The 20090-nt window shown below is 39.1% G+C and overlaps 2 protein-coding genes across 2 annotated transcripts; both read right to left on the bottom strand.

The window, feature by feature from the left end:
- Positions 1 to 1661: 1661 nt before the first annotated feature.
- Positions 1662 to 17771, bottom strand: cops8 (COP9 signalosome subunit 8). Its single transcript, XM_049594265.1, has 7 exons — positions 17621 to 17771; positions 16833 to 16903; positions 15087 to 15135; positions 14143 to 14275; positions 5968 to 6075; positions 5713 to 5775; positions 1662 to 3081 (listed from the first exon to the last, which is right to left on the bottom strand). The coding sequence occupies exons 1-7, from the start codon at positions 17711 to 17713 to the stop codon at positions 3002 to 3004; spliced, it is 597 nt and encodes a 198-aa protein (XP_049450222.1). The 5' UTR covers positions 17714 to 17771; the 3' UTR covers positions 1662 to 3001.
- trim63b (tripartite motif containing 63b) lies at positions 9844 to 11641 on the bottom strand. The gene has a single exon (XM_049594264.1). The coding sequence runs from the start codon at positions 11330 to 11332 to the stop codon at positions 10286 to 10288; it is 1047 nt and encodes a 348-aa protein (XP_049450221.1). The 5' UTR covers positions 11333 to 11641; the 3' UTR covers positions 9844 to 10285.
- Positions 17772 to 20090: the final 2319 nt, after the last annotated feature.

Here is a 20090-nt window from a genome sequence, read left to right as displayed (position 1 = left end):
ATATTTCATGCTGAGTTTATAAAAGGAAACACAGCCACCAATATAGGCATTTGATACAGTAAAGGAAAGACCGCCTGTGGCCTATGACATTTGATATGTTGCTTTAATTGTGCATCTCCCAAACAAATTACATTAGCACAATCTAGTTGCTACAGTATAACATGTACTTGTAAGTTTTACCCTTTGACTTTCACACAGGAAACACATTGAGGTTATACATGTAGATACATGTGAAATATATTTTTTGCACTGGCATACCTCAGGCTGCACGGCCTCGGCTCAGGATGTCATCTGTCCAGTAGATCTGTGTGGGTGCATGTGCGTCTGTGTACAATCTATGTACAAATTTAGTACTGTTGTGACAGTCACAGAAGAGTGATCAGGGTCAGTTACCTTCTCACGCGCACACTTGTGCTGACTGACTCTGGCACACTGTGCTGTCATGAGGCCAATGCTGGTTCAACACATGCCTGGACATGAGTTTAAGCCAACACGTGTTTATACAGCAAATACACAAACTGAAACATTTCTATATAGAGACAATCTTAAGATACACTTGCTACACTACAAAAAGTTGTTAGGAAATTAAACTTAAGAAGAAGAACAGCGAAGGTCCAACACAGCTAATATAACCCGAATGTCAGTGTCTGTGTTTGTAGGCGTCTCCAGTGAGGCAATTTTCATAACAAAGCAGACCATGTCAAGGAATAAATTAGCTCCCCGCCACCACAACCATGCAAAGAACGGCTCTGATGTATGTGATTACACACTAAATCACATCAAATGTCTGGCACTTCAAGCTAACGCAGATCAAATAAGTATAAAATAGTGTACGTTTGAAATTCTTTTTCTAAACAGGATGCAGAGGGGACTGAAGAAAAAAAAATCTGCACCAGACATCTATTATGTAGCATTGATGAACAGATGGCAGCCAGATATGCCTTTGCAGTATTATGTGGTACTTATCCATAGCCAGTGTAATACACACAGCCAGTGGCTGTCAACACACCTCCAGTTTAGTGGAGACATGGAAGCGAAGCAATCTACTGCTGTGGATGGGGGTTAGCAACAAAGTGTATTTTAGCCACTTTAAAAAGTCCCACCTAAAAAAATCTATATCAGATTAATTAATTAACTGTACACAATACTGAGTATATTTCAGAAAGCATTCATATTAATTGTAATAATACTGAAAGAGTACTGTCATGAAACAAGCTGAAAATCCACAGCAATTACAAGTCTTTGCACTGACAGTTAAGTTGCTTTGCATGTCAAAGCAACGTAACCAGTTTGTGGACGATGAGGTTTGTGTTGCCGCAACTCTTAATTTCCGAAAGCAACTTATACCATGTGAGGTATGCATGTGGACAAACCAAAATAGTTTTGATCCTATTTATATGCACTAAAGTTTACTGGTGCGCTAGTGTGGCTGTAAGCAACATAAATATGCTTCCTCACACATTATGTTCTTCCTCATGTGTGTGAATTGTTGATACCAGGCTACAGAACACAACAAACTTTTTTTCATGTAATTTAAATGTGACAGGGGGATGTCCCAAAGGCTGAATAAAATTACTCACCATCCTTGATTGAGCCCAGCCTGCTCTGTAAAGACCAACCTGAAAGAGAACTCTTGAATAAAGAAATGAAAGAATACCAAATTAGAAACAGCAAAAATATTTATTCACCAGTCAAAACTTAAACTTCAAAATATGAGGTCTGAGGACTGAAATCCACATATTGATGCATGCATGCAAGACTTCCGTTACCTGCCAAAATTTGTTTCAAGTCAAACTTTATGTGCTCAAACAGAGTGGACAGACTGTACGTACTAGCTCGTATGTTTCTTTCATGTGGAACAAATGTCAGGTTAGCAGTAAAAACATATTGACGGTGATGAGAAATATATTCCTCGTCTGAGGCACCAGCCCATAATATTTTCTGAATAGCTCCAGATATAAATATACAGGCTATACATTTCAAAAATAAGAATAGGCCAGCACTTAAAATGTTACTCAAGTTAAAGTATTAGCATCAAAAGTACTCATTTAACAGCCCCTTTCAGATTCACACTGGATTATAATTATAATTATTGATGCACTGATGTGTTCATCACTTTAATGTTGCAGCTGGTAAAGGTGGAGTTCATTTTAATTACCTTACATACCGCGAGCTAATTTAATCTTTGAAATCATCATCATCTTATCAGTTAATTAGGCTATGTTTTGTGTTATTAATTTGAGACTTCAATGCAACTACAGCAGGCAAATAAATGTGGGGTAAAAAGTAAAATATTTCCCTCTGAGATGTAGAGAGATGTACAGGAGTATAAGTGTAAAGTATCATAAAATGGAAATATGAGTTGTCCTAAAGCACAGTACTTGGATAAATGTACTTCATTACATTCCACCACTGTTAACATAACTATTTCAGACTCTAGTCAATAAATGTTAAATGACAGCAGTTGTATTCTGTTTCTAGTCAATACTAATTACTAATATCTACTAATATTTAACATCACAATGGGGAAAAAAACAGTTTTTAGGGGTAAATAAGATGCCAGAGTGTATAAAAAAGCATCAAAATAGAGCTTTACATAAAAAAATTTGCAGGGGAGAATACCCACTGGACCCCCCCTACAAAGGTCCAGGCTAAGCCCCCAGTGTCCTCAAATCCTAGAAACGCCCCTGTCATCTGTTGAAATCACATCCAAATCTATACATCTGGTAGGTTGCAGAGAGCCAAAGGTAAAAAGAATATAAAACAACACTGTGTCTCAAAAATAATTTTCAGCATATGAATGAACTGGGGAAGCTTTATTGGGTGATATACATAAATAGGCAGGTCTTGGAGAAGAGCTTGCAGCACTCATGCAGGATGATGGGTGTGTTTTTGGTACGTCTCTATCAGGGAGTGAAACCAGGGGAAGAGTCTATCCAAACTTGTATTCTCCCTCTGTACCAAGCAAGCGAAAAAGGGTGGCAGTAGATGTGGTGGGTTATCAGTTCTCGAGGAAAGCCACGTAGTCAGTGAGTCTGGCCAACTGCTGCTCATTTGGAACCAATGAGACGGGGGGAGGATCTGTTGAGAGAGAGGAGAAAGAGACAGAGGAGGAGAGGCTGAGTCAGAGGGGGATTCCTTGTTGTGCCAAGTACCATCGATCTCCTTAAATCTCACCAGCTTTTATTTGGTGGCTACAGCCCACGTGTTCCAACTCAGACAGACTCAGCATGTCACAGGTTTCCAGTTCACCACATAGTTGACATCTGAGCTCACTGCTTGACCCGTTTAACAACACTACCTACAGAGTCTCCACATGTTCCTGTGAGACATTTAGCCTGGAGATCATTACAACACGCTACATTTATCCTAACCAGAATGATTTCCTGTGTGATATCCACTCCACAACCAAAATTACCAAGCACTATTAAGTCCCAGTGGCGCTGTGGAGGGGGGGAAAAGCAGACACGTGAGGATTAATGGTGAGTGGGTTAGCGTGTTGTGCCGGACATGTGTGCAGCAGATGCTTCAGCAGTTACGTCTGATGATTACAGAGAGCAGGACATGCCAAAGCCTCCTCCTCGACTGTTTGCATAAATCAGCAAGTTTCTCGGACAAGATAGATCAATCAGGGTTCCTACACATTTTCCACTTCAGAATTACATACTCTTTGAGACTCAAAATCCAACTATTAACATGTATGCTACATCCTGACTATATATGTTAATATGTTGCCAAATAATTGCCCTAAGATTATAGCTAGGTACTGTCAGTTCATCTGTAAACTGCTACACACAAAGCTGGACATCATACCGCTGTCAAACATCTCTGCCCAAAGAGTACATAAACTAACCGCTGCCTGTGCTTGTATTATTTTCCTTTAACATTTTGAATGAACTATAGATGACTGTTTTATATATATATATATATATGTATATATACATATATATATACATATATATATATATATATATACACACATACACATACATACATATATATATTTTTTTCACTAATCCACTCTCTAAATGCCCAGAGTACGCAGACAGAGCAGCAAAATGTCAGACACAGTGAAAGTTTTGAGAGGGGACACAAACTGTCAAACAAGGACACAAAAGCACAAGGAAAAACAAAACAAAATGGAAAGTTACCCATCTGTCATTTGCTACCACCACACATGGATTCTTATTCTGTGGCAAACACTGTATTAAGAGTTTTTTTCTTTCTTTTTTTTTTTTTTTTCCCCCCAAACCAATATGATCACTGATGTCTAGATTGGTTCAGTTATGAGGCACTTGGGGCAGAGCTGTTTCTCAGGCTGTGACGTACAGGCGTAGAGGCAGCTCTGCGTAGTAGTGTGCATTCAGTCACACGCAATACTTCTTGCCTTGCTTTTGACAACATCAGACTCGATCTGGCCTGCACTCGTGCACACAGTGGTAAAATGTGCTGGCTGTCTGTTGCAAACACCATGAAAAACACTCTATTTGTATGATCAATTCAGTTTTAGAAATTCTGAATTTTACATTAAAGAAAACAGAATAGGGACAATATTCTGGAAACACAAATTAGGGTATCTGCACATTTAAGTACAAATTTTAAGACTTTTGAGACCTTAATAATACCTCGAACAGGAAAAATTAATACCTTTACTACAGCAAAAGAAATTGAAAAAATAGACTACAGAATACATTGTTACTGAGTTTACAGAATTTGAATAATGAGAATATTAAGTGCACATTAACTAACACAACTGTGCCTTCTCATTAACGAAAATAAACTGTATAGCAGTAGAACCAGTCCAACTGAATGTCCCAAATTTATTTTTTTCTTATTCTGAGCTAATAAAAAAAAGGGTCCAGGCCTAACACCATCATAGCAGAGAGCATGAAAAGGAATTAAAAAAACCCCAATGTGAGCAAAATTGCACTTTTGCTGTGGTGGAAGACGTATTCAGATTCTCAGAATACTTTAATACAAGTAAAAGTCCCTTATTCAGAACTTAAGTAAAAGTATGCAAGGATAATTAGCAAAATGTTCTGAAAGTACTTTTAGTAAAAGTATTCATTGTGCAACACCCATTGTCTTAACTCTGGTTGCAGCAGGTCACAGTATTTTTGGTACTTCAGATTAAATTGAATGCCTTTCATCCTACAATTCCAGACATTTATAAACCTTAAATAAATTAAATACCTAAATTTAAGACATTTTAAGACTTTTAAGGATCCACGGGGACCCTAGCAAATATTTTTCCATATTCTCTTCTTTTCCGCATACTTATCCAGACCTGGAAATTACTAAAATCAAATTCAATACTTTTCCATTCTGCATAGGAGCCCAATCCCATGACTCTCTGGGCTTGACGACACACTGATGTGATAAGAATCTTGCCAAAACAAGTGAGCACAGGAAAAGAAAAGAAGGGAAGTGGATGAGGGAACCTTTGGAAATATGGACATTAGCCAAGGGAGACTTAACAAATCAAACATTTCAAGAGGTTCTAGGAAAAAGAAAATGTCATCCATCTTCCTCTGAGATTAAAATGGCTCTCAAATCCCTGCTCTCAACATTTTTATGTGTGTGTGTAATAAAATAAAGGAGAAGAGCAGCAGGAAGGTGGGTGCAGGATTAATAATGAAAAGAAAACATTTTGGGAAACAAAACAGTGGACTGATGAAGAGTACAGATTGAAAGAGCAATACTGCCACCTACCTGGCTTTTTGGGCATCACCATCCTAGTAGCTGGGTCTGCCTGCCAGCCCTGACTCACCACACCTATGGACACAGACAGAGGTGAGGAAGGAGAAGAAAATACCCTCATTATGTAATGGAAACTAGCTGCATTACACCTGTGTAGAAACACTGCAATACTATAGCCATTTTTGTTACTAAAACATCTTTTTTTATACATTATAACAGTGATGAGATCACATTTCCTGTGAGGAGGTTGTGTAAATTTAATCTTACCCTTTACTGCCTCTTCCACAGAGTATCCCACAAAGGCAGCAAAATCGTCTGCTGCGATGGAAGTGTATGCCTGGGCCACTAGACTATATGCTCTTTGTCGTGTACTCTCTGTGAACCACAGGGACATTAATATCAGATTGGTGCATACTGAGTGCATACATGCTAGAGCTGTGCTCTGGTTATATTTAAAGCAGTGGTTCCCAATTGGTGGGTCATGGTCCAAAACTGGGTCTTTGGTTCATTCAAAATGGACTGTAAATGTGTCAAGTTTGTAAAATAACACACTTTATTTTTAAGTACAGGGAATTTCTGGCACACAGCTTTAATTTTAAAGAGTTGCTTCCTGATGTTAAGTATTGCCAAATGGACAACTGCTTGATGACATGGTCAAATGCAAGTACGATGCTAAATGTATTAAACTGTGTGGCCCCTGAACTAATGACTAAGGAGAAATCTGGACCCCATGACTGGACCAGTTGGGAGGCACTGATTTACAGTGCATTCAGTAAATGGGCTACAGCAACCTACTGTGAACTTACACAGTATGTTCTTTTGTGTTATGTGTATTATTGTAATAATCTATGTATATGTTTTTAATTGACTCATCTGACGAACATTCACACGCACTGTCACAAACAATTTGGGGTTCACTATCTTGCTCTAAGACAATGCAACATGTAGACTGCAAGGGTCAGGGACTGAACCACCAACGTTCTGATCAGCACATGACTGCTTTACCTTCTGAGCCACAGCTCCAAATGAAAATGCAAAAACACATTTGAAACACTGCCAAGAGCATACCGAACAAACAGGTGGCAATATAATCCTAACCCTAAAGCCACACAAAGAAAAACATGATGTTGGCTGATCAGAAGCCTGAAAAAAAGCTACTGCTGGAAGGCTACCCGGAGCAGTGATCTCCATAGTGCATTCTGATCCTTTTTTCCTCAATATAAACCCTTTGTACACAGAGATTGCACGACAGGACTGCTACAAAGTTCCTTCTTTATGCTGTCTTTGCATTTTTATACAGAACCTACCAATGGCAGCATCATGCTGCTCCATTGTGTGATTTCATTACAAAAGCAAAAGAGGCGTGTTAGACTTGACATGGAACACAACAGCATCGGCCTCTAGAGTGACATATAAGCATCAACAACGCTTTGTAAACACCGACAATGGCATTAACATGGCAACAACAATAATTTACTGTCCTGTTATATGGCGGCTGATCTCATCCTCTGCTTGGAAGGTAAGGAGCTGCCTGATGTCATAGTTTTCCCAAGCTAGTTTTTAAAATTCACCACGGTGGGTCACAAGCACAACACGTCTTCAAAACGTCATACCTGCGTGGTCCATGACCCTGTGGTGATGGCTGTCCCTTTAACATAGACGTTTCACTGCGGTTGCTACCTCTGATGCCTGCTTCAAGGCAAGACAACTCTGTCCCACCATTCTACAACTGGACCTTTTATATAGAATGGTGGGCGGCATAATAGTGTAAAATTCACACCTTGAAGAGGCTGCCTAAAAGGCACTCTCGTTGAACAGTAACTGCACATTTATATGTAAACGTGTAAAACAGTCCTGTTGGCAACATTAGATAGACAGACAGAAATAAAATAGAGCCAGCACTATTATGGCTGTGTTCACCATTGCACAAAATATCTCCTTACTTGTGACACCTCACAAATGAGGTAATGGTGCACACTCTGACGTAACAAACCAAAAACTCTGTTTTTCCTGTCTACACATCGACACTGAAAACAGCTGTTCAGAAAACTTCACCTGCACAAAGTTTTACAAAATGTCCTGTTTCAGTGACCTAAAACACAGGTTGCATGTGGACAAAAAGCCAAAAGGCAAAGAAAAAGCTATGTCTTACAAAATACCTGTGTATGTGTGAACTATGACTAAAGGGTCATGTTTCTTGTGAACAAAGTTGTTAATTAGCAACAAGACTGGAGTTCCTACAACGTGAATAAAAATCAGGAATGACAGGTAGGGTTTGGAAGCCAGGGCCTTTATTCTGTATTCTGCTATGATCATTAGCAGTCAGTGGTGAGTATGTTTTGGTAAATGTCAAGTGAATACTCGAGGTCTGCATTTTTTAACTTCATGTTTTTTCCTGTTCTTGCAAATTTTCCATCTTGGGGTTTGCTTATGGTAATTCTGAGTGTTTGAGTGAAGGAAGTGGCTTCCCCTCACCACTCCATCTCCTGCTCACCCCAAACCAGCACACAGTCACAAACAACTTAACAAGTGACAGGAGTTGGCCTGGGACTGAAATAAAACGCTATTCTGAGCAAAAACTCTGGGTTGTCTGTCTTTCAACCCAGCATCTGGTTGTTTTAAAACAAACAGTGCATATGTTGTTAGGTAATCTTTGATTTGATTATGATGAACTTATGAGCTAAAACAAGTAACAAATTAAGATTTTCCATAATTAAGAACACTTAAAAATAGATCATGAATCATGGACGTTGCTGTGCTGTGCTCACACGACAAACCGCTGATGTCTTTATCAGCAGGCACTGGCTTAGGATCCCAAAACGCCAAAGTTGGCACATTTATCTAGCCTTACTTGACATGGTGCTGCAGTTTGTGGAGATAACTTTGAGAGTGACAGGGCCTCACAATAGCACGGGGCAACATACTGTACATCGCCATGTTTTTCCTGCTGCTCCTGCAGCTATCACATAAATGCCTCAGGGTTGTGGCCTTTCGTGTTTTATAGCCTAGCAACGGTTTATGTGTACCAACAGTTAGCCCCGAGTCTGTTGCAGCAGCTAGCAGCAGTAACAATAACAAGTGGGATGAGAAAAGACAGCTGTGAGGGGAAGGCCGGAGATTTGTCAAGAGCACTTTCTCATTCTGCTTTCCAAGGGGCTTCCTGTTCTCCCCGTCATTGTACTTGTCCAAAAAGAGACAGGACTGAAAATATTAACTTGGAAAACTGGGTTTATGCATCAATTGTATGTGAAAGCAATTAATCTTTATTTTGTTATGGCTTTAATCAAAGTTATGGTTGTAGGGTGATATCAGCAGTCCTTATTTAGACACTATGATGATTAAAGCAGACTATTATAACAGTGTATTTCCAGAGAAAAGTGGATGAAATATTGTTGTTTTGTCATTGTGGTGTCTCATCATTGATGAATAACTACAGAGGAAACTAACCCAAGTTGTTTTTCCCTTTTCTAGTCAAACTCCCATCTGTTAAAAATGATCCTCATATCAAACTTCATAAAACTGCTTCTCGTGTGAGAGCAACTTTCTGCCACCTGACTGGCTGCGTGTAAGAAAAGAAATGTGGACTCTGAGCAAATGCTCCCAACACGGACAAGCAGGTCATCTCCAGGGGCTTTTTGTAACCCAGTCCCCAGGCAGACGTGTATTTTTACTGTGGCCTCTTGACCGTTGGGAGATGACTTGTGTGGCAACTGGACCAGCCTTTCTTAGTATGTCCTGACACTCCAGAGTTGGGTTGGAGCTGCTGAGCAAGACGTCCATGAGTGGGAGGTTGGGAATTTTATGGAGGGGAAACAGGACCTGGCCTGTCCTTCCCCGAGTCTATTCCAGGGCCGCTATCATTTCTCACCCTCTCACCTCTTAAAAATAGCCCCCACTTTTCACCAGCAAAGGCAAAGCAGACAGGACATGGCAAGGGCTTTTATTTTTAAATTCAGCCTATTGCCAAGTAAGACCAGCAACAAACTGGGAAATATTTTGATGGAAGCACTCCAAGGAAAAATCTAAAAACCTATGCGACCAAAATAATACTGGGCTTTCTTATGTGTTTTTTCCTTTGCAGGTGCCCTAACTTAAACTTCATGTTTTAGTTAAGTAATAATAATAATAATAATAATAATAATAGATGCTTAACTTCATGCAGCTTTATTCCACATTCCAGTCACGACAGATTTGGTGATTACAGGCAGATCAGCTGATCACCAATTCAACACAAACTTAGACAAAGTGAGAAAACACAAAGAACTACTTCCATGAGCTACATATGAGGAAAACGATGTGTAATCCGTCTTCAGACATTCTATATTTACATTTATCTAGATCAGTTTCTTCATTTAACTGGCTTAGAAGTACAAAAGTATAAAAAGAAGTTAAGAAAAGATATGAATATGACATTGAAATTAAATATTGCACTTAGTCAGGGCAAGCCTTTTCAGCCCACATCCACCGTAACCTTACATTTCTTTCAACATCAAATGCAGTCCCTGCCACAAACACTTGTGTCAAAAAACCCTCAAAAACACAGATAACAATATTTCCAACAAGTCCATGACTACTTTGATTTTCATTATTCCTCCTCTTCTTCTTCCTCCTCCTCTGCATCCTCAAATTCATCATCATCACCCACTCCAAAGTCCATTTTTGCCAGGACTGCTTCAACATGTTCTGTTGATAAAGTGAAGTGGTCCATCTTCTCGAAGCCTGGCTCTGGCCTCTCTTCCCCCAGTGAACCTTTCGCTGCGTCTTTGGTCTGCGTGATGAGGCCCTTGGAGGCTAAGAGAAACTCAGCAGCACTGCCTTGCTCCAATGCCCTCACAGCCGTATCTGTGAGCTCTGAACTAGCCTGCAATCGTTCGCCGTAACGTTGAGCCAGTGCCCGCAGAGCTGCAACCTTTTCATCTTGCTCTTTACCAATCTGCTCTAGTAGAATGGTCTTGCGTTCTTCCAGGACAGCATATAGCAGGTCAAAGCGCTCAGCTAGCCCTTGTTTAGCACGCTGAGCATTTTCCTGTACAGCACGGCAGGCATCTTCCATCTGGTTGAGCAGAGCCTGCAGGCGGCCATTGCTGGCCACTAGGGTATCAATAGCATTACTCAGTTCACCCTTCTGGGCCTGGTAGACACTTGCTAAAGGTGCCACCTCACAGTCCTTATGCTGGCCAAACACTTTGCACATGGAGCAGGTGGGTGTCTGGCAAGTCACGCAATAGATGTTGATTTTCTCATCCTCGTGTTCTTGGCACATCGGTTCTTTGGATTCTTTAGGCTTCAGGCTGGTTTCTGTGCTGCCACTGCCACTGCCTTCTTGCTGCTGCTTATAGAGGTCGATAATATTTTCTACCAACAGGTTACGTTGGAGCCCATGCACACCATGGCGGTCAAGCACAACCTCAAAACGGCAAGTAGGACAGCGAAAGACACCACCAGAGAAGCGGTACGGGTTGCGTGAGTCGTAGAGGTCACTGGCACAACTACGGCACAAGTTGTGCTGGCATGGCAGGATGACCACAGGTTTGGTGAACATGTCCAGGCAGATGGGGCAGCTCAACTGTTTCTCGAGGCTATCCATGGGGCTCGGGGGCCGCACCATAGAGCCTGTCCTCTGAACATCCATATTGGAAAATTCTCTACCTTGAGTTAGACCAGCAAGTTTCCTAATTTTTACAAGAGAAAACTAAAAGCTTCTCTCCCTCTGTCCGTTTCAAAAGGTTACCAAAATAAAAGGCAGACTCTGCTGGCTTATCCTTAGTGCGTGCTGTTACTTGTCAAATGCTGATATCTATTCTGGCTCAGAGCTGGCAGCTCTGTCCTTTATACCAGCCTCTCACAGCTGGTGACATCTGATCCTTCCCACCAACCAGAGCAAACATTCCTGCTTGCTTGCTGCCTTGGGATCTTTTCACAGAAATGGCCCCCTCCTACCCAGTGCTGCATGTGTCACTTGTCCCAGTAGGCACTGTGTCCCCTTTAACAGTGACAGAGGTGGTGGACTGAGCAGAGACAACCAGGGCCCATGTGACTGGCTCAGAGGAGCCCCAAGTGAGAGGGAGCTCGATCTAATGGTAAACAAGTCAATGTCAACATCTTGTGACTCCGCTGTATTTCCACTGAATTGTTGATCGACTACCTAGCTTGATATTTATATGAACTGTATATGTAACTGTTTGTTACAGAGAACACAGTAACCACATGTTTTCCAAATACTTTTGACATTTCTGTTTAAATTTAAACTGACCAATGACATTAATCAATAGAAAATGGACAGTTCTGATCACTAATTACATCTTTATTAAATGATTGATTGCATAAAGTTTACTTTTTTGAGAAAAAAAAAACAACAACCATTGGCTTATCAATGCTAAGGATGTAACAATACCTCAGTCTGGATCAATATATCAATTCAGCGATCAACGATCCAATATTATCGCTGCAAAGTGAAAACTTCCATACATATTTTCAACTTTAACATATGACTTTGTTTTGAAATTCCAGCAGTACTCTGTCACCATTTTCGTCCAAGTGTAAACATCCAAACACTGCTAGTGGCCTAACGCCTGGCAGACAATGGCAAGCAGCCCAAGAAAAGACAATGAGGGTATTTACTGACATTGTCTCATATTGATCGCAATTCTCCAATCTGAATCAAAATTATATCATGGCAGACTTTGTGATATCAGCAAATATAGTATCATTGTCCAAAGAATAATCATAATATTGTTTCATGATGAAACATTTACATCCCTAGTAAATACAAACATACTTGCCAATAAGAACTTTATCATATAATTCCTTTGTAGGAAGATTTGCTGTCTTGTTAAAAACTGCTTTATCAAAAAAAAAAAAAAAAAAAAAAAAAAAAGAATAAATTGTGTGCATTTAGATTCAAAAACTCTTCCCAAAGTCACCACATCCACCAAGTTTTTCTTATCAATGGCTGTCCAAGTGTCTTATGACATTCTCTACGTCAGCATCCATGGCAGATCAACAAGAAGTGCCGTAAACATGAGAGAGAAGCTATTCTTAAACTCTTGCACAAGGGAAACATCACATGATACAGAGGCCCAAACAACAGTGAGCATGTGAGCAATAATTTCATGCAGGGATGTGTCTTAAAAGTTGGCATTTGATGTAAAAAGGTGGGGGTGTGAAATCAAGACACAGCAGAAATGTTTAGATATTTTGTAAAATTATGAGAGAGTACCAGTGTAAGCATGTGAACATATAAACTGAGTTATATCAGCATTGTGTCCTTCTAACTAGCCTTCATGACACTGATAAGCCACACTGCTGGAAATTAAAAGAGGGTATGAACAGTAAAATTCAGTCCCTTAGTTTTCCAATAAGTTCTTTCACCTTGGTTGAATGGTAGCTATGACTGTTTTCAATTTTGCCTAAATTACATTTATAAATGTTTTAATAATGTTAAAAGCAGGGGTTAAAGCAAGAAAAAAAATTGTGCCTGAAATGTGGAGCATGGAAAATTTGTGTGCCTGAAATCTGAAATCTTTTCCGGAGCGGGGGCCTTGGTGTTGCGGTCACAAAATGAAGAAACAGAAATGTATGTGTTGCAAAGGAATGTGTTTATTATCAAAATAAACAATCAAACAGATTATAGCTTTAGTAGTTACTTTTCAGATTAAACTTTTATAGCATAATGAGTTTATAAATAAAGATTAAACTTTCAGTGGTTACCAGACTTTTTGACTTATAGCTCCTACATCTCTTTTTTGCCTTGGTGCTATTTATTTTTAGAAGCTAAATCAGGCAGTTTCGTCGAAATTTCACCTCTGGGCAAGCATGTCATCATTGAAATGGATCATATAACATTGTGGTGGTGACTTTAAAACTTCAGCATAAAGGACTTTTATTGCAACTTTCGTTTTTGTCTGCTTTCTGTTACCTTACCTTCAAAATTATTGCGAGCTTACCAGAGCCTCTCCTGCTTGTCTGAGCTCTGTGTCTCAATGTGACATGATGTGAAAGCATGCACAGGCATCAGTGTTGATTGGCTATCACTTGTGCCGTGTAACCAATCAGAGGGGGCTGTAGGCGGGACATTGTTACAAAGCCCAGTGCAGTGGGGACTGCAGGCAGGGAGCGAGACAGTTTTATCAGAGCCAAAGGAGGGAGTTTTAAAATACATTTATTTGATCCGTTATCGATGAAAAAACGTCCGATGCGGATTACGGTAAACAGCAGGTTGTGTTTACTCGCACACTGTGCGCCTAAATCATTTTCCTGGTTCGCACATATATTTTTAGGGGCCAATGTGAGTGAAATGCTCGCAGTGCAGAGCACTTCTGCCCGTGCCAGACAGAAACTTCGCCACGCCGGAAATCCGGCGCTGTGCCGGAGAACTTTAACCCCTGTAAAAGCTAAATGACATTGATTGAAGGGTCAGATAAGACAACGCTTTATTGTTACCTCGAAGAGCCTCCATGACCGGAAGGATATTCTCTGACCATTGGTAAGCTGCTATGGCTGTGTAGATCCCTGGGAAGTCTCTTTGCCAAATGCGTTGGCCAACAGCCCAAATAGATGTTAATTCAGGGTTTGCCTGTATACAATAAATGGAAAAGCATTTCAAAAACCTTTAGTATGTTGCACTTGACAAGGCAGTGGTTGTCATGCTACTATAAAGAGCAGTCACACCCAAATACTTGGGATATTGTATCGCAGTGATCTAACTTTTCAACTGTCCTGTTTAGTTTTAAAACACCAATTTAAACACCAAGTTGTACAGTGTATATACACAATGAAGCTTTGTCTTTAACAGTCTGAAGAGCCTCAACCTTCAGATGAGCATCTGACGAGGAACTATGATCTGATTAGCAACAACATTATTCTATTAGCATCAGCAAGCAGGGGCAGTTGTCCTGTCAGATAGAAGACAGTGATGGTAAATTTTCCCATGGTTATAAATTGCCAGCATTTATGCAATCAGACAATGCAAAGCAGCAACTGCATGTATTACTAATAATAAGTTAAATACGGTTGAGCTATGTTTCTGTAATTAAAAAAAGTTGGTCGTGAAGGGGTAAGCAAATGTTGTGGATTAAATATGTATTAAAAATGATTTGTTCAGCTTGAATAACAGACTTAAGCTGAAGTTGGACAGACAGCCACCTCTGTTTACTTTCCAGAGCTGTCTTTATTCTTTACTGTCAAGTCAGAATCAGAGTTAAAAGAAGGAAATAAGGACGAGGTTCAAAGTTGAAATTATCATTGGATGTTGATGTGAGCAGTACTTACAGGTTGGAAATTGGTAGATATGGTAAGTACCATATAAAGCAGCACAAACGGGACAATCACATGTATCATACTGAAATGGGTTTCATTAGTGTCTACCTATCTGTTGTCATGCTTACCGATTTTATTGCTTGGGGAATACGTTTCCACAGATATCTGCCATTATTCCTGTTGAAACCACATTTGCAAGTTACTGTACACAGAACTGAGTTGCAGGTACAGGCAACAAGAGAACATGGGGTTAGCAGTGATACAACTGAACAGATTTAAGGGACCTACTGAAGTTTGACACACACATACAGTCAGGTCCATAATTATTTGGACAATGATACAGTTGTCGTCATTTTGGCTCTATACACCACCACAATGGGTTTTAAATGAAACAATGAATACCTGCTTAAAGCGCAGACTCTCAGCTTTCATTTAAGGCTTTTTTCAAAAATGCAGTATGAACCGTGTAGGAATGACAACCATTTCTTCACACAGTCCCCCGACCTTAAGGGCTCATAAGTATTTGGACAAACTAACATAATCATCAATTAAACAGTCAGTGTTAATACTTGGTTGCAAATCCTGCTCTTGTCAGCAGTCACATCATCAATAAATACAAGAGAAACAGTTCCACTGGCAGCCATACATGGCCATGACATAACAGTACCTCCACCATGCTTCACTGATGAGGTGGTGTGCTTTGGATCATGAGCATTTCCTTCCCTTCTTCCTTCTCTTGTCTTCCCATCATTCTGGTAGTTGATCTTTGTTTTATCTGTCCATAGTATGCTGTTCCACAACTGTACAAGCTTTTTAGATGGTTTTTGACAAACTCTAATCTGGCCTTCCATTTTTAAGGCTAACCAATGGTTTGCATCTTGTGACAAACCCTCTGTATTTATTCTAGTGAAGTCTTGTCTTGCTGACAAGAGCAGCAGGATGAAAGCTGAAGTGTTTGGGGCACCATTATCTGCTCAGATTCAACTAAATGCTTCAAAACTCATTGGACGATGCCTCACAGTGCAGTTGGACAATGACCTGAAGCATACTGCAAAAGCAACCAAAGACATTTTTAAGGCAAATAAGTGGAATGTTCTGCAATGGCCAAGTCATATCATCTGACCTGAATCCAATTGAGCATGCGTTTCTCTTGCTGAAGCCAAAACTAAGGGCAAAACACCCAAAACACAAGCAGGAAGTGCAGACGGCTACAGTAAAGGGCTGGCAGAGCATCACCAGGGAAGAAACCCAGCATCTGGTGATATCTGTGTGTCCAACACTTCAGGCAGTCATTGACTGTAAAGGATTTGCAACCAAGTATTAACACTGACTGTTTAATTGATGATTATGTTAGTTTGTCCAAATACTTATGAGCCCTTAAGGTCGGGGGACTGTGTGAAGAAATGGTTGTCATTCCTACACGGTTCATACTACATTTTTGAAAAAAGCCTTAAATGAAAGCTGAGAGTCTGCACTTTAAGCAGGTTTCATTTAAAACCCACTGTGGTGGTGTACAGAGCCAAAATGATGACAACTGTAACATTGTCCAAATAATTATGGACCTGACTGTATTCATGCCCAAACCAAATGTATTATTTATGAAGCCAACCAGGCATTATGCACTACAAAATGTCACAACACTGAAAAAGGAAAAGGAAAAGGGCATTACCAACTGTTTGCCAAGATATTCTGAAATTAAGGATGCTTTGTATTTCTTTGTTTTGAATTTAAGGACTGCAGAAGTAAAACCAATATGCAATGTTTTCTATAAGCAACAATCTTAAAGCAAGTCAAGATCCACACCCCAGATACAAAAACCCTCAAGAGATAGAGGATCCTGTAACATATTAAAGACAGACACAGAGCTGACTTACATGTCATTATGAAGTAAATAAAGCGCCAGCAGCTGAGCGTACACTTGAGGTGTTGCAATGCCCCCTGGAGCCTGTTAAAAATAAATGCAGATGTGAAATTGAAGTTTGAGGCTAAGAATGAGCTGAAAACAAAGCTATATGTTCCCCTTAAAATCCATGTTGTAGGCTATATCATATAAGACTTCCGGTGGTGGACGTTAGCTACGTAACATTACCTCCGACAGTTATGTTTGTAATGTTATTTTCCTTATTTGTGTTATGTTATATAGCATTGATCCCTTACCTTACAATGCTACTGTATTTCTTAAAGTAACTGGTCATTCACAAGGTGAACGCCACACAGTGAACCAAGCAATAGATTTTACGGTATGAGAACCTCAGTAAAATACTACTGTAGTATTAGCTGTAACTTTAGCTCTGTTTATCAACATATCAAAGGCATCTCTAGCTCTCTACAGTTAGCTTACTTGCTAACTGTTACCTACTATCTGCTAAACGCAGCAGTGGAAGCAGAGAGTGACGCTAACCCCACTATTTAAACGACGGCACATTTGTTGGCATTGTTAGCATGGCACTGGCACTCATTCAGAAGCTAACGTGAACGTTTATTTATTGTAATTTAACAGTGTCTGAAGCGTTCGAGTAGTGAACACAGGCTAGCTTCTCAGCCTTAACGTTAGCCATGAGCTAACTACCAGAAAAACTACTACCAATCCTTCAAGCAAACAAACTAGGCAACATTTATTGTTGGCACAAGAAAAAAATGAATTTAGCGCTTCATTGCTTACCTCGAGCTCTTGGGCTTCACACTGCTCTAATAATTTATCAAAATTTTCCTCCATAATCACAGCAGTAGGCATGATGATGCCTAGCTGTTGCATCGGAAACTACTTCTTCTACTGTCTAATTGAAGTAGATTAGCAGCACGTCACAGGAGCAGCTGCCGCCAAGTGGATGAAATGGTACACCCCTCTTCTTCTTTTATTTAATGGCGATTGGCAAACAGCTTTTAAGTGCATTATCGCCACCTTGTGCATCAGAACAGCCAACGTTGATTAAGACGAGAAAAATTAAAAATAAAAAAATAAACAAAATAAAATAGACTAGGGGGAGATTATTATATAATTAGGAATTGTAAAAGTTAAGTTAATTAAAACACCAGGCACACAAAATTTAACAACATAGAGCAAAAACATCAAGATCCAAAACAAGGGTCATAATTCAAAACAACAAGAATTGAGAAAGGTCAACATTTATCTTTCTTGTAGCCCTGCTAGAGTTCTTTTTTTGCAGTGACAAGAAAAACAACTTAATAAACCAGTTAAAGGAGGGCTTACTATTCCTCCACTCTTCAGCAATAACCATTTTTTGTGTTAGACCAGAATCTTTGAGACACAGGGCACATAAAGAAAGAAAAACAAAACAAACAAACAAAACAAAACAAAACAAAAAAAAAAAAAACATGTGCTCTAAGGTTTCTTTATTCTAACAACAGAAGGCACAGGAGTCAACCTCAAATTTAAACCTTTTCTTCCAACACCGCTGTTGGATAAACCTTGTGAATTACCTTAAAAATAGTTTATTTAGCTTTTGGGTAAACAGGCCACTTAAAAAATTAGAATGTGCATTATCCATAACAGATAAGGTCATTAACTCTGGGACCTGTGTATGTAACCCTCTGTAATAATCATGAAACACCCTAGATTTCAAGACCATACTAATTGAACTTCTTATTGTGCAAGTCACACTTTTCAATAACTAAATTTGGTCATACTAATACTGCAGTACTGCCTCAATATTTGCATACATTAAGAAGTTTTTAATTAGCTAAATCAACGGCAGAGGAATCGCTTTAGAAATCTTACTAAATCTTGATGACACTAAATTAAGTTACGTTACAAAAGTTGCATAATCCAATATGTCACCATTGCAATACAATAATAAATAAATCAGTTACAAAATTGATACCTCTCTCAAACTAATCATTCTTAAAATATGGACTTCCTACTAATTATGATCACTCTATTGTTCCACAGAGTTGAACCTACCACTCGATACTCTTTTGGTTAAGTCCTGTCTTTTCCAAAAATGTAAATATTGCTCTAAATTCCACATGCCCTCAGTTCAACTGTAGCAGACCTACTTTTGTAACTTAATTTGATGCAGTCTTTTGAAAATCTGCCTTTCATGCTGGTATCACGGACAACAAATAATAACATGCTCTGTTGTTTCCTGTGTGTTACAGTATTCACACATACCAGTTTCATGTTTACCAATTATCTTAAGTGGACTATTAAGACTATGTGTTCATATCTCATCCTTGAAATAATATCTTCCTCTTTTTTTTAGTTCTGCTAGTTTCACTCATTTGGACACTGAGATAACACCTACCTTTATATTTCCTGTTCCATTCCTCCTGCCATTTCTTTACCATGTCTGACTTGATTATGCTTTTAAACTCAATCTCATTATAATTCATTGTTGCATTTACTTTGTTCCCGTCTATTCCCCTTATTTACTGGAATCCAGATCAATTTCACTATTATTCCTGCTTTGTTAATGCTGCGAACAGTTTGATTTTTAATGCACTACTGGAATCTGATCCTATTAAAACTTTGCTTGGTCTCAATTTTCAATTTTAAGTTTATTTGCAATTTTAGATGTAAAGAATAGAGAAAAGGTAATAAAAAATAAAAATAAACAGTTTTCATGTGCAGGTGATGTAGACACTGAGAAAAGACTTTTCATGGTATCTCACCAAAAGGGAAGAATTCAGTATACATGGATTAAAAAATAAAACATGGTGCCAAGTAAAATGCCAGTAAAGATACATATCCTCCACACAATCAACACTACTGAGGAGAAATAAACAGAACATCAAATAAATCAGTACTATGTAGAAACACAACAGCCACACAACATAGTGTTGATTTATACAGTATCAAATCTTTTTGTCATTAACCCACCTTTAAGTTTCTTTTTGTATTGGGACAGAGACATAGAGTCTGTTAAAAAGTTCATGTTCCACAGCTGGGCTCCACGGTATCTCATTGAATACTGTCCTCTTGATGTACGATACATTGGTAGTTAAAGGCTATTGGTTTGTCTAGATGGATACAAATTAACTTTACAAGTAAAAAAAATAATAATAATAATTAAAGCTCTATGGTAAATCAGTTTTCATATACTTCACTTTGAAAACAAAAGTACATATTTGAAGAATGTCAGTACCAGAAATAGTCAGTACATTACATTTCA

The sequence above is a fragment of the Epinephelus fuscoguttatus genome, linkage group LG13 (assembly GCF_011397635.1).
Source record: "Epinephelus fuscoguttatus linkage group LG13, E.fuscoguttatus.final_Chr_v1".
NCBI classification, from domain to species: Eukaryota; Metazoa; Chordata; class Actinopteri; order Perciformes; family Serranidae; genus Epinephelus; species Epinephelus fuscoguttatus.
The sequence above is the reverse complement of the archived record's forward strand: the minus strand, read 5'-3'. Positions and strand labels throughout refer to the sequence as shown.